The 14,194-nt window shown below is 39.1% G+C and overlaps 1 protein-coding gene across 1 annotated transcript in view; it reads left to right on the top strand.

Moving 5' to 3' along the window:
* The first annotated feature begins 393 nt into the window (after window positions 1-393).
* Window positions 394-14,194, top strand: part of CTR9 (CTR9 homolog, Paf1/RNA polymerase II complex component) — a 33,329-nt gene continuing 19,528 nt past the window's right edge. The window contains exons 1-12 of the mRNA XM_054440104.2: window positions 394-889; window positions 2,101-2,199; window positions 4,389-4,628; window positions 5,111-5,228; window positions 6,184-6,273; window positions 9,617-9,765; window positions 11,399-11,506; window positions 12,872-12,979; window positions 13,084-13,320; window positions 13,538-13,627; window positions 13,734-13,862; window positions 13,974-14,157. Of these exons, the coding sequence (XP_054296079.1) occupies window positions 845-889; window positions 2,101-2,199; window positions 4,389-4,628; window positions 5,111-5,228; window positions 6,184-6,273; window positions 9,617-9,765; window positions 11,399-11,506; window positions 12,872-12,979; window positions 13,084-13,320; window positions 13,538-13,627; window positions 13,734-13,862; window positions 13,974-14,157 (1,597 nt within the window). The 5' untranslated portion in view covers window positions 394-844. The remainder of the gene's footprint in view (window positions 890-2,100; window positions 2,200-4,388; window positions 4,629-5,110; window positions 5,229-6,183; window positions 6,274-9,616; window positions 9,766-11,398; window positions 11,507-12,871; window positions 12,980-13,083; window positions 13,321-13,537; window positions 13,628-13,733; window positions 13,863-13,973; window positions 14,158-14,194) is intronic.

Here is a 14,194-nt window from a genome sequence, read left to right as displayed (position 1 = left end):
GACGGGTTTTCGCCATGTTGGTCAGGCTGGTCTCGAACTCCTGACCTCAGATGATCCGCCCGCCTTGGCCTCCCAAAGTGCTGGGATTACAGGCGTGAGCCACCGCGCCCGGCCTCATCTGCAATTTTATTTAAATCACAAATATACTAGATCCTCTTACATGCTTCGAAGAACTAAAAAAAAAAAAAAGACATGAATTATCACAATGATTACCGAATTAATTGTAAATTTTTTAATTTAAACTAGTCACAAAGGTATCACAGGTATGACTTACACCTAACGGGGGCCAAAAGATGAACAAATGATTGGGTTGCGGAACGAATGACTGAATTATCCCTAACAATCTTGGGAAGAAAACAGGATTGGCCAGGCCCATCCCAAGAGGTCCACGTCAGGCAGGGGGCCCGCCCACCGCGGGACCAAGCGGCTACGCCTTCCAAGCTTTCATTCGGGGCCGCGCCAGCGCTGAGGAGATTCAAACGCCACATGGTCCCGAAGGTCCTGCAGGCTCTCGGGTCACCCTACAGCTGACACGCCAACGAAAGCTTCGGAGCCGCCAACCCCAAAACGGAAACACCTGAGCCACAAGCTGAGCTCGCGTAGGGCACGCTCCCGCGGGAGTGCTTCCGGGACAGGGGGCGGGGTCGCCGGAAGTGGCCGTCCGCCGTCCGCTGCTCGTTGTTTAAGCGGCTGACGGGAAGGAGAAGCCAGAACTCCGGCGGCGCCGCGGGGCGGCAGTCAAGACCAGAGCCGGAGCCGTCACTCACCTCTGGATTAGCCTGAAGCGGAGACTACCGGCTGCGGAGCGGCGGGGCGAGACACTTGCTCGCCTTCTGACCCCATCATGTCGCGGGGCTCCATCGAGATTCCCCTCCGGGACACTGACGAGGTAAGTGTCGTGTATGGAGGCGGGTGGGGGCCATGAACTTGTACGATCGCCCCCACCGACTTCGCTCGACTTCGTTTCTGAAGCGAGAGCATCCTCCTTCTCTAAGAGCCCTGATCGAAATACCTGGCCAAGGTCTGATCATCATCTTCTTTAGCCCCTGTGCCCTCAGGCTGGGGGCACCGCGTCTCTGCAGCCTCAGGGCCACTCGGAGAAGGAGTTCTTGAAAGTTCCTCTCCAGCCTGTTCGAATTTGACAGTGCGCTACTCTTTTACTAACCAACTCACGGGAGCAGAGGTGTGAGAGTACCCGATAAACTGTAAAACACCTCGCAGATGACAGAGGTGGGCGCTGATGTTACCGGGGTTTATGTGCTTGCTGCTCAAACTCGAGATCTTTCCCTGGGAATATATAGGAGGTCGCCTCTTCTCCCTTAGAAACTCGAGTCTGTCATGGTGCACTGTGTTCTCTACACCAACTCTCCTTCAGCGAGATAGCCCAAGATTTAGCCGCCCCTGTGTGCTGATAAAATTTAACCTCCTCTCGCTTACCTATGTCTCATTCATGGGTGGCCTGTGGCTTGTCTGAGTAAAGCTCTCAGCTTTGGTGTTCAGTCTTCTTGTATATCTTTTATTTTTATTTTTTTGTTTGAGATATAATATTGAGGTATAAAATTCAGTGGTTTTTAGTGTATTCGCAAAGTTGTGTAGTCATTACCTCTAATTCCAGGACATTTTCCTATTATTATTTTTATGCTTACAGTCAGGACTGTCTGTTACACGCAGGTGCCACCTCCATGATTAATGTGTGCAGTGGCATTCCACTTTGCATGGCCTGTAGGGTCATGCGTCTCAAGGAGTCAGACCTATGGCATAAGAGTCTCTAGGGTGCTTATCTGCACTTTACTTGGATTCTATGTTAAGTAGGATTTTGTTTTGTTATTTTTGAGTAAGCAGACCATTTCTAGCATTTTATAGTTCCAGTGATTTGGGGACAAGTAGCAGGGTTTGTTTGCTTCTCTGTGCTTTAACTTTATTATAGTATAACCTATTTGTCATGTGCTCCTTAAACATTAACATGGATTAGCTCAACCGTATTGAAAGTGAACACGTACTCTATGTATATGCGTGTTGATTATATTCACGAAAAGCAGCAAAGATGAAATGTGAATTTTAAAGTGGAATAAGAGTTAAGACCTACATTTTGTATTTTAGGTCATTGAACTTGACTTCGATCAGTTACCGGAGGGAGATGAAGTTATCAGTATTCTGAAACAGGAACACACACAACTGCACATATGGATTGCTTTGGCGGTCAGTATTCATGTAGCAAATATTTTTTATTTGTTGACTAGGAAAATATGTAGTTTCTGTTTTCAGATATAGTAATAGCCAGCTTGGCTGCATGATAGATTAGTTATACCATGTGTATGGAAGTTAATTGTGTTAATAATTTATGGAACAATAAGGCCATTTTTCTAAATGATATGCTGCTCTACTGGTGAATTAGTATATGTTGGTAAGGGCAAAATTCATTTAAGTAGTACTCTATATTGAATATTTTTTAATTTAGTGCTTGTTCAGTGAAGGCTGGCTTATGGTTTATAGATAAGCTGAAAAGAAGCGAAGTGCTTCTATGTAAACATTACTGCTTAACATCGTTTCCTATAACAATAAAACATTTCCCTTAAAATATTCTAGAAAGTGATTAGGTTCCGGGAAAATCACTTCACCCAAAATCACAAAAGTTGTTTTGGGTGAAGTTTATCTCAGGCTTATGTTTTTTGTCCTATTTAGTCTCCTTCAATGTGAATCTTACTGGAGATTCTCAAGAAAATCCAATCAGAAAGCCTAAAATTCTATATCCTCTACTTGCCAGCATCAGCTGCATAATGATGTTTTCTTTTTATAGGAATAGGTAATATAAATGTTACAGTCATTATTCCTAAGTAGATGTGTCACATTGCTTTCATACAAACATACAGAAGAGGCTCCTAATATTGTCTTGAAGAGTCAGAGAAATAGGTCTGGAATTGGGCTTATATCCAGTGCTCAAGACTGCTCTAAGAGTTTCTTCCTTTTGGATGTGGATTTACAGAGAAGTATTTTCAGTGACAAGCAGTGCCTTCTTGACTTGAAATGCCAAGTTTTCTTATTCCATGGAGACCAAGCCTCCTTGTCACACACATTTTTTTTAAAACCAGACGGTAATTTAGATGTATATATAATATATATTATATATATATATATTTTAAGTACATATGTCCTCCTTAACAGCACTTAAACAAAAATTAGAATATTGGAGGATTAGCATGGCACCTGTAGTAGAATAAATTAATGACACATTGTGGGATATAGATTTTTATGGGGAAAAGAATGTAGGCTTTGGGGTTAGATCAAGTCCCGGCATGGCTGCTAACTAGCTATGTGACCTTAGACAAATGATCTAACTTCTGAGCATATGTCCTCATTTAAAATATAGTGATGTTAGCATCTACCTCATAGAGTGGTTGTACAGATTAGAGAATATGTATATGAAATTCCTTTCATGGTATGTGACCAATAGTCAGTGGTTAATAAGTGGTGGATATTCCACATAGAGACAGAGTCTCTGTATTTTGCCCAGGCTAGACTCAAACTCCAGGGCTCAAGCCATCCTGCCACTGCAGCATCCCAAGTAGTAGATTACAGGTGCATACCACCACACCTAGTGGATATTTCTTTTATTATTTATAAGTCAAACAGATGCCTAGAGAAGTTATTAAACAGGCCCAAATCACAGATAATTTTTGGTAGATCTAGAACCAGAACCCAAGTTTTCTGTGTAGAATTCTTCATATCTTTCACTGTTGTTTTCTCTCTTAGGCTCTACTTATCTGAAAATTTTAGTTAGAAATCAACTAGATAAGCAGCAGATTGGGAACATTTTGAATGATTCCAGTTTTTTAAACAGCTTTATTAAAGTCTAATGGATTTATAATAAACTGCATATATTTGACATTTACCATTTGATAAGTTTTATCATCTGTATATACCTGTGAAACCATCACCACAATCAAGATTAATGAATACATTCATCACCTTCCAAAAGTGTCCTCTGTACCACTCCCCACAAGTCCCCCACCCCACCCCTAATCCCCGTGCCAGACAACCACTGGTCTGCTTTTTGACACTAGAGATTGTTTTATGTTTTCTAGAGTTTTATATAAATGGAATCACACAATATGTACTCTTTTTTTTTTGGTCTGATTTCTTTCATTCAGCATAATTATTTTGAGATTTATCCATGTTGTAGCATATATCAATAGTTCATTCCTTTTCATTGTGGCATAGTATCCATTTTATGGATACACCACAGCTTGTTTATCCATTCACCTGTTAATCAACATTTTGATTGTTTCCAGTTTTTTGTTGTTACAAATAAAGTTGCTATAAACATTTGTGTACAACTTTTTATGTGGACATATGCTTTAGTGATTCTAATTTGTTTCATTACCTTATAGCTGGAATACTACAAGCAAGGAAAAACAGAAGAGTTTGTAAAATTGTTGGAAGCAGCACGTATAGATGGCAATTTGGACTATAGAGACCATGAAAAAGACCAGATGACTTGCTTGGATACATTGGCAGCGTATTATGTACAACAGGCTCGGAAAGAAAAGAATAAGGACAATAAAAAGGATCTTATTACGCAGGCCACCTTGTTGTATACAATGGCCGATAAAATTATTATGTATGATCAGGTAAAAATAAAGTCAAATTTCTTTCCATTTATGAAGGGGGAAAAAAGCACATGAAAGCAAAATGTGTGTGATAGCAGATTTTTTGAAAGAGTTTTTCTTCAAATAACATGGTTGATAGAGTGAAAAAGAAGAAAGGTTCCTCATTAAAATTGGAATGCTTTGGTTTTTCTACTGTTTAAGTAATATGGGCAAATTTAGTACGTAAAACTTGCTCCAGTAATTTTATTATCTCCAGGTGAATTTCAAGGATATTTTAAGGAATTTAAATTTTTCTTTTGGTTGTTGTTACTGGCACAGAAAACTTACATTTCAGGATAATTTCTTATTTTGTAATTAAGAATTGCTTGTTAGTAGCTTAAGCACATTACATTTGATAGGGGAATTTGCATTGTGCTCCACCTCCTTCCTATTTGGTTTTCACTTTAGTGTTACATGTTCATGGTACATAGGGGTAAAGTCTAAGATAATACGTTACTTTATAGAACCATTTGTTGGGAAGAGCCTGCTTCTGCCTACTTGAGGGTGACAAAATGGATCAAGCTGATGCGCAGTTTCATTTTGTACTCAATCAGTCTCCAAATAATATTCCAGCCCTTCTTGGTAAGTGATCTTTGGCAACATGTTAGGAAACAATTGTTTTCAGCATATGCCTAGAATATATCTCTTGGTAATAGCTCCTTAATAACTCAGCTAGACAGCAAAGTAGAAGAGCTTTATGTTGTTACAGATGAAATTACCTACAACAAATATTGTTGAAATCGTAGAAATAAAATATATACCAGTTAAGAATAATTTATTATTTAGGCCAGGCATGGTGTAATTTCAGCGCTTTGAGACCCTGTCTCGTTATACCTGTAATCCCAGGGCTTTGAGAGACTGAGGCAGGAGGATCACTTGAGGCCAGGAGTTCAAGACCAGCTGGGGCAACACAGCAAGACCCCATCTCTACAAAAAATAATTTTTTCAAAAAAGAGTAATTGATTATACACTTCTGAAGAGCCAATAAACAATCTCTACTTAGACAACTTCAAGCTATTTCAATTATTAACTTTATAACATTTTTTAAACTTTTATTGAAGTTCAGGGGTACAAGTGCAGGTTTGTTCCATAGGTAAACTTGTGTCATGGGGGTTTATTGTGCAGGTTATTTCATCACTCAGGTATTAAGCCTAGTACCTATTAGTTATTTTTCCTGATCCTCTCCCTGCTCCCACCCTCCACCCTCCAAAAGGCCCCAGTATGTGTTGTTCCCCTCTGTGTCCATGTGTTCTCGTCATTTAGCTCCCACTTATAAGTGAGAACAGGCGGTATTCAGTTTTCTGTTCCTATGGTAGTTTGCCAACTTTATAACATTTAACATAAAAACAAGAAGTTTTATTTTTAGACATAAATTAGTATACTTTTATGAAAAACAAATTTTTAATATGAAATTTTGTTCACTGTTTTCAAGTATTTCTTACTCAGAGATGTATTTAACTTAGTTAAGTTAGTGTAAAACATAATAGACTTGTAGCCTTTAGTCAGACACTGTGATTATTTTTAAAAATCATTACAGGTAAAGCTTGCATTTCCTTCAACAAGAAGGATTACAGAGGAGCTCTTGCTTACTATAAGAAAGCATTGCGTACTAACCCAGGATGTCCAGGTAAGAGAAAAATTTTATTTTATGTCTAAACTGTATATGACCCAGCTTAAAGCATTGAGGATTTGTCAGTTGCTTATGAAGTTAGTTATGAAAAGATATTGTTGGATTATAGAAATGTCAGAATCAAGGTTTTTTTTTTAGTGCTATGTTTGAATCAAAAGCTGGATAGTAAGGCCGAGTGCAATGGCTCATGCCAATAATCTCAGCACTTTGGTAGGCCGAGGCAGGAGGACTACTTGAGCCCAGGAGTTTGAGACCAGCCTGGGCAACATAGTGAGACCCTGTCTCTACAAAAAATAAAAAAGTTACATGAGCATGGTGGCACACACCTGTAGTCCCAGCTCCTTGGGAGGCTCAGGCTGGAGGATCGCTTGAGTCTGGGAGGTTGAGGCTGCAGTGAGCCATGATTGTGCCATTGCATTCCAGCCTGGGCAACAGAACAAGACCTTGTCTCAAGGGGAAAAAAAAATAGATAGGATCTGGCTGCACTGGTTCACACCTGTAATCTCAGCACTTAGGGAGGGTGAGGTAGAAGGATTGCTTGAGCCCAGGAATTTGAGACCAGCCTGTGCAACAAAGTGAGACCCCCGTCTCTACAGAAAATCAGCCGCGCATGGTAGTGCTTGTGGTCGCAGCTACTCAAGAGGCTAAGGCAGGAGGATCACTCGAGCCTAGGCATTTGAAGCTGCAGTGAGCCATGTTCATGCCACGGCACTCCAGCCTGGGCAACAGAGCAAGACCCTGTCTCAAGAAAAAAAAAGTCTGGATAGTAGATTATAATATAATCTTTTTGCTCTATACTATTTTTCTTTCCAAAATGTCATTCATGTAGCAAATTTTTATTGAGTACCAACTATGTGGCAGGCAGTGTTCTAAACCCTGAGAATGTAGCAATTAACCAAAGAGACAAAAGTTCCTGCCCTCAGGGAGTCCAGTTTTCAGTGGGCAAGATAAATAGTAAAATATGTATGATGTGTAAGCTACCAGTAAGAGCCAAGGAGAAGAATAAAGCAGAAAAAGGCTATGAGAAGCATCAGGAGTTGCTTAGAAAGGATGACCAAGGAAGCTCATCAGAGATAGTAACATTTGTGTGAAGACCTAAAAAACAACTAGCAGCCATGCAGATATATAGGAGAAGACCACTCCTAGAGAGAGAGCATAGAAGGTACAAAGGTCCAGAGGAAAGAGGTTGCCTGGTAAGTTTAAGGAAGAGTAAGGAGGCCATTGTATCTGGAGTAGAGAGAGAAAGAGTAGGGGGGAAAAGTAGTAAGAAATGGGGTCAAAGCTATAACCAGGGACTGACTAATCACGTAGGGCATCACAGATTATTGTAAGGACTTTAGTTTTTACATCGACAGAGACAGGAAGCCATTGGAGGGCCTTGGGCAGCAGAGTGACATGATCTGACCTATATTTAAAAGGATCATTTAAGCTTTGGGGTTGAGACTAGAGTGGGGCTCAAGGGGAGGGGGTCAAAGACAGAAGTAGGGAGAGCAGGGAGAAGGCGTCTGCAGACAGGCAGGTCAGAGGTGATTGTGGCTTACACTAGGAAGGTAATAGTGGAGTTGGTACAAGTGGTCAGATTCTACATGTATTTTGAAAGGAGAGCTGATGGAGTACATATGATATATAAGACAGAGAGGAAGAGTCAAAGATAACTCCCTTGCACAAGGAATTGGAAAAGTAGAGTTATATTTTACTATATTTGGGAAATAGTTTAAGTGGAACTAGTTTTAGATATGAAAAGTTTGAAGTACCTTTTAGACATATAAGTTGTCAAATTAAGCAGTTCAGACTTAAAGCTTTTAGAGCTTTATCCTGAGCCTTGAGAAGAATGTGGCTATACAACCTGAGTCATGTGGCATGCAGTTGCAATTTCTGCCTTTTTTTTCCCTGTAAACAATTAAGATCAAATGATGCCAGAAATAAGACCCCCCTCACATGGAGCAATAAAATAATCTTTTTAGAATATAGCAATTTGTAGCCAATCAAATTGCTGTGACATAGGCACCTAGTGTTATATTTTAGAATGTTATAATCCTACTAGAACTTCTCTATTTCCCCCAAATAATTAAAACCTTAACTTTTTCACTTTGGAAAACACTGATATCATTCATTTGGAGTCAGTACTTTTCTGGTGGCCATTCTCACACCATGCACTCCAATAAACTCTATACTTAATCATATTTGCCAAATCCCGTTATTTAAAATTTACGAAGTGAAGACAGCAGAAAGGCTGGAATTCAGGAAAGAGGTCTGGGCTGAAGTCATCAACATATAGATAGTGTATAAAGCTGTGAATGAGTGCAAATAGAAAAGAGGTCTGGAGGTGGAGCCCTAGAGCACTCTGATATTAAGAGATTAGGGAAATGAGGAAGAATCAGCAAAGGAGAATGAGAAGATAATAGCCAGAGGTATAGGAGGAAAATAGGGTGAGTGCATTGTCCTTAAAGGCAAATGTAAAATGTTTCCAGAAGAAGATGATGACCAACTGTGTCAAATTCTGTTAGGTCACGTAAAATAGGGACACAGAATTGATCATTGGATTTAGCAGCATACAAATCCATAGTGACCTTGATAAAAGCAGTTTTACTGGAATGGTGGGTAGAGCTTCACTGGAGTGTATTCAAGAGAAAATGGAAGGAAAGGAATTAGACATAGCAAGTGTAGCTAGATCATTCTGGGAGTTTTGCTATCAAAGGAAGAACAGACATGATCGACAACTGGAAAGGGATATAGAATCAAGAGAGGATTTGTATAAGATGGCAGAATGTTTATGTGTAGAAGAGAATTAATGATCCAGTAGAGAGAAAAAATAGGGGAAGGTTGCTGGAGCAGTATCCTTAAATAGATAAGAGGGCATCTAGTGACCAGTATGGCGATTGGCTTTAGATGGGAATTTGCTTGTGTTTTGGCATGGCCTTAAATGAGGTAGCACATATGAGCATAGCTCTGAAGGGAGCAATGGTATGTGCCCATAATCAGTCACATTATTTAAGGTCTAAGTGGAACTTTTGTTCTCTGTTTAAAAATTGTTCTTCAGTGATGAGAAATTGAAGGTATGGTTAGCAGCGATGTTAGAAGACAAGAAAAATACCAGTATTATAGGTGTTCTGTTCTGTAGTGAGAAATGTGTCGGTGATAGGGGAGAGGGTTGGAATGTGGTGTGATGTAGCCTCCAAGGAAACCAAGTTTGTGATAGGTCAAAAGATTTTGTAGTGTAGTTATACTGAGGTTAATTTTGGGGATTTTGCAACTCATAAATAGAGAATGTTTAAGCATTTTTGTAATTGAACTCTAAAAAATACCCTAGTTTGACAGATTGAATGACTTCATTTTATAGCGGAAGTTCGTTTAGGAATGGGCCATTGCTTTGTGAAACTTAACAAACTGGAAAAAGCTCGTCTGGCATTCAGCAGAGCCCTGGAACTCAATTCCAAATGTGTGGGAGCATTGGTTGGACTGGCTGTTCTAGAACTCAACAATAAAGAGGTATGGTATGTAAGTGAAAAAAGTATCTAGCTCCTAACTGCTTTGTCAGGCCCACAGCCTCTTATCTAAAACTCTTGGAGCCAGATGTGTCTTAGAAATTAAGATTACAGATTACAGAAAGGTACCTGTAGTTTGTAATGTGTAACACCCAGTTATTTGGGCACTACCCCAAAAGCAAACTTATATTTCTGTGGCAAAATGATAGACTGTTCACACTAGTAGATAGGGTTACAATTCAGGTAGTATTGCCACCAAATGAGTTTGCTCCAAGATTACCAAAAAAAACAAAAAAACAAAAAACAAAACTTGTTTTTTAAGGCATTTAGATTTCAGAATCTCAGATAAGGGGTCGTAGACTTGTATGTCAGTTTGGAATGCTTTCATTGCAAGTAACAAAAAACACATCCCAGTGCCTTAAACATAAGGGCTTTTAGTGTTTGCTAAACCAGTTGTCAAAGGTCTCAAATTTGATAGGTCCTTGTTGCCAAACCTATGATTTTATATAATTCTGTCCTGCCTTCCTTAATGTGCAGCCTTTCTTCATCGTGTCTGTCATCTCATAGTCACAAGGTGGCTGCAGCATCTCCAGCTTCTCATTATTACATCGGTCTTATAAAAAGGGAGGAAAGGGAAAGGATAAAAAGGCTTTCTCTTAGAGAAGCCCTGTCTTATATTGAGAAGGAAGCTCTCCATCATGCTTCCCCTTATGTATAATTGTCCAAAACAGGGTTACCTGGGTTTCTCAGCCTCAGTACTATTGACGTTTTGGGCTGCATAATTCTTTGTTGTGGGGAACTGCCCCTTCCATTATAGAATGTTTATTTTAACAGCATCCCTGGCCTCTACCCACTAAATGCCGATAGCATTCCTCCAATTGTGATAACCAAACATGACTTCATCCCCAGTTGAGAACCACTACCTTAGGCCAGAGGAAAAGATTATCTGGACTGGTGTAGGTCAATCATGATTCATCCCCCGGGCCTGGGGAAGAGGGGAAGGAAGCTTTCCTTCCTAAACTCAAAAGATTTTCACAGGCTATAAAATCTGGATTCTGTTAGCAGGATAAGTGGTAAAATGGCTGTTGCATAATCCACCAGTATCAGTCACATGAAGAAAACAGCTCGGATCAATAAAACCAAAGGTGGTAGAGGCCAGGCATGGTGGCTCTTACCTATAATCCCAACACTTTGGGAGATCAAAATGGGAGGATTGTTTGAGCCCAGGAGGTCAAGGCTGCAGTGAGCTGTGTTTGTGCCAGTGCTCTCCATCGTGGGCAACACAGTGAGATCCTGTCTGAAAAAAAATAAAAATGAATATAAATAAATAAAAACAAAGGTGGCTTTTTGTGGGAGAAGTAGGGGCAGGGACTAATAAAGTAGATGAGATAAGTCTCAAGCAAGAACTGAACAAGAAAATAAAAAGAGGGGAAAAAAGTGACACACAAAAAAATTAAGGATTAAAAGGGAGATTTAATTACAAATGCAATACAGATATTTAAAATCATAAGCTTCTAATCCGTTTTAGTGTCTGATCTTAGGGTTTATAACTTATTTCTTGTGACTAAAGAAAACTTCTTGAAAAGTGCTAATTTAGTATTGTTTTCACTCCACCTTGTTGCAATGTTTTCTTTTAGGCTGATTCCATTAAAAATGGCGTCCAGCTTCTTTCCAGAGCCTATACGATTGATCCTAGCAACCCTATGGTATTGAACCACTTGGCAAATCACTTTTTCTTCAAAAAGGTAGAAGTCATTTATTTTTAAATTCTGATTTTTGTTTTTCTGTACTGCAATTGATATTTTATTTCTTTTTTAAACTTGGAAAGAAATTTGAAAATGTCAGATTTTTCCCCCCCTCCAAATTATAGAGTATGTTGTATTAGTTACCTGAGGGTACCTACATTTGTTTATTCATTTATTTGCTTAATATTTATTGACCCCTATATACTGTACCCAACACTGTGGTAGTGATGTGAAGATTAGTAAAACATGGTTTCTGTACTCAAGGAGTTCAGTTTCATAGAAAAAGCAGCCATGTAAACAAATGTAAGTGTAAAAATAAAGGTATCTACTCATTTATGGTAGAGAAATGAGGAAGTGGTCAGGTGGCTTAGGTGAATTTTCACCAAGGCTGCAGAGCTTTTGAACTAGGTTTTTAGGAAGAGGTCACTAAAGAGTTGAAAAGGGAAAGACACACAAATCTATGAAATAGTATATAATATGGTAGGCAATGCTTTGGATTCAGATAGTGGAGCATTTGTGTAATATCAGAATTTGGACGTGCTATGTAGGGAACAAGGAGTCACTGACATTTTTATTTTGCATGTTGATCATGTTGTATTTTTTAAGTTGCCACTAATTCTGTAGAAGCAGTGGTATTTTAGGTTTCTTAAAATAGTAAATCTACTGGGAGTAGTGGCTCATGTCTGTAATCCCAGCATTTTGAGAGGCCAAGGTGGGAGGATTGCTTGAGCCCAGGAGTTCAAGACCAACACTGGCAACATAGTGAGACCTCATCTCTACAAAAATTTTTTAAAAATTAGCTGGACATGGTGGCACATACCTGTAGTCTCAGTTACTCAGAAGGCTGAGGTGGGAGGATCACTTGAGCCTGGGAGGTCGAGGCTGCAGTGAGCCATGATGGCGCCACTGCACTCCAGCCCATGCAACAGAGTAAGACCCTGTCTCAAAAAAAAAAAGTGCACTTTGTGTATTTACTTATGTAATCTTCACAATAATTCTATGATGTAGGTTATCTTACTCCCATTTTGTGGGTGGATAAGTTGAGGAAGAGTTAATAGTCTAAAGTCAGTAATTCACTATGAAAGGGGAGTGTGTTTCTACAGTCAGAGAGAATAAAGCACTGTGGTTAATAGCTATGTGACCTTAGACTGACCACAGTGCTTTACTCTCTCTGGCTGTAGAAACATACTCCGCTTTCATAGTGAATTATTGATTAGGTTATAACTGTTATAGCACTGAAAGGCAACTATTTATGAAGAAGATGGAAATGTATCTTACAGGTAAACGAAGTGTTAGTCTAACATAAAACAGCTATGCAAGCTAGTCTTATGAATTCACTCAGTTGACTTTCTGATCTTTGTTCAGGATTATAGTAAAGTCCAGCATCTGGCCCTCCATGCATTCCATAATACAGAAGTGGAAGCTATGCAAGCAGAGAGCTGCTATCAGCTAGCTAGATCATTCCATGTTCAGGTAATTTTATAACTTCTCTAAATGTCTAATCTTTTTACTTATAGTGTTTTAAATCTTTCCAATACTTTTGTACATATTGGTCTTTTTTTATTTTCATTCTTTAGGAGGATTATGACCAAGCTTTTCAGTACTATTATCAAGCCACGCAGTTTGCCTCATCCTCTTTTGTGCTCCCATTTTTTGGTTTGGGACAAATGTATATTTATCGAGGTGACAAAGAAAATGCATCTCAGTGTTTTGAGAAGGTTTTGAAAGCTTATCCTAATAATTATGAAACTATGAAAATTCTCGGCTCTCTCTATGCTGCCTCAGAAGATCAAGAAAAACGAGATATTGCCAAGGTACATCTTTTTTTTAAAGTCTTAGCTGTTTTCTGTTAGCTATCCCAAAACTCCCATTTCTCATTTCCTGTTATTGCTAGTAGAAATATGATAGAAACAGTTTTGTTAGCTGAGCTTGTTCCAGTTTAGATAACAAAACAGACTTAAATAGCCCCCACTTTTTATTTTGACAACCTATAGATGGAATACTTCAGCTTAACAATCTCTTTTATCCCAGGGCCATTTGAAGAAGGTCACAGAACAGTATCCCGATGATGTTGAAGCTTGGATTGAATTGGCACAAATCTTAGAACAGACTGATATACAGGTATTTTAGTAATGTTTTTTAATCTCTCATATGATGTGTTTTTTGTAAGCCTGGTGTAGTGTCTCTCTTCCACTTACACCTTTTTCTGTCAATCATGAAAATACAGGGTGCCCTTTCAGCCTATGGAACAGCAACACGAATCCTTCAGGAGAAAGTGCAGGCCGATGTCCCTCCAGAGATTCTCAATAATGTGGGTGCCCTCCATTTTAGACTTGGAAACCTAGGGGAGGCTAAGGTAGGAAAATAGAAATATTTGCTTCTTTTATACTGAATCAAGTTGAATGCATGCCTTTTTAAAAAGTGTATAAACTAAATCTTTTAACAGTGTGATTTTTCTTTCTCATAGAAATATTTTTTGGCTTCATTGGACCGTGCAAAAGCAGAAGCGGAACACGATGAGCATTACTATAACGCCATTTCCGTTACCACGTCATATAATCTCGCCAGGCTATATGAGGCGATGTGTGAATTCCATGAAGCAGAAAAACTGTATAAAAACATCTTACGTGAACATCCTAATTATGTTGACTGTAAGGATTTTAAACTTCTTTATGTAATGAAATCCTT

This window comes from Pongo pygmaeus, chromosome 9, assembly GCF_028885625.2.
Source record: "Pongo pygmaeus isolate AG05252 chromosome 9, NHGRI_mPonPyg2-v2.0_pri, whole genome shotgun sequence".
Taxonomy (NCBI): Eukaryota; Metazoa; Chordata; class Mammalia; order Primates; family Hominidae; genus Pongo; species Pongo pygmaeus.
This window is presented reverse-complemented; position numbering and strand designations above follow the sequence as displayed.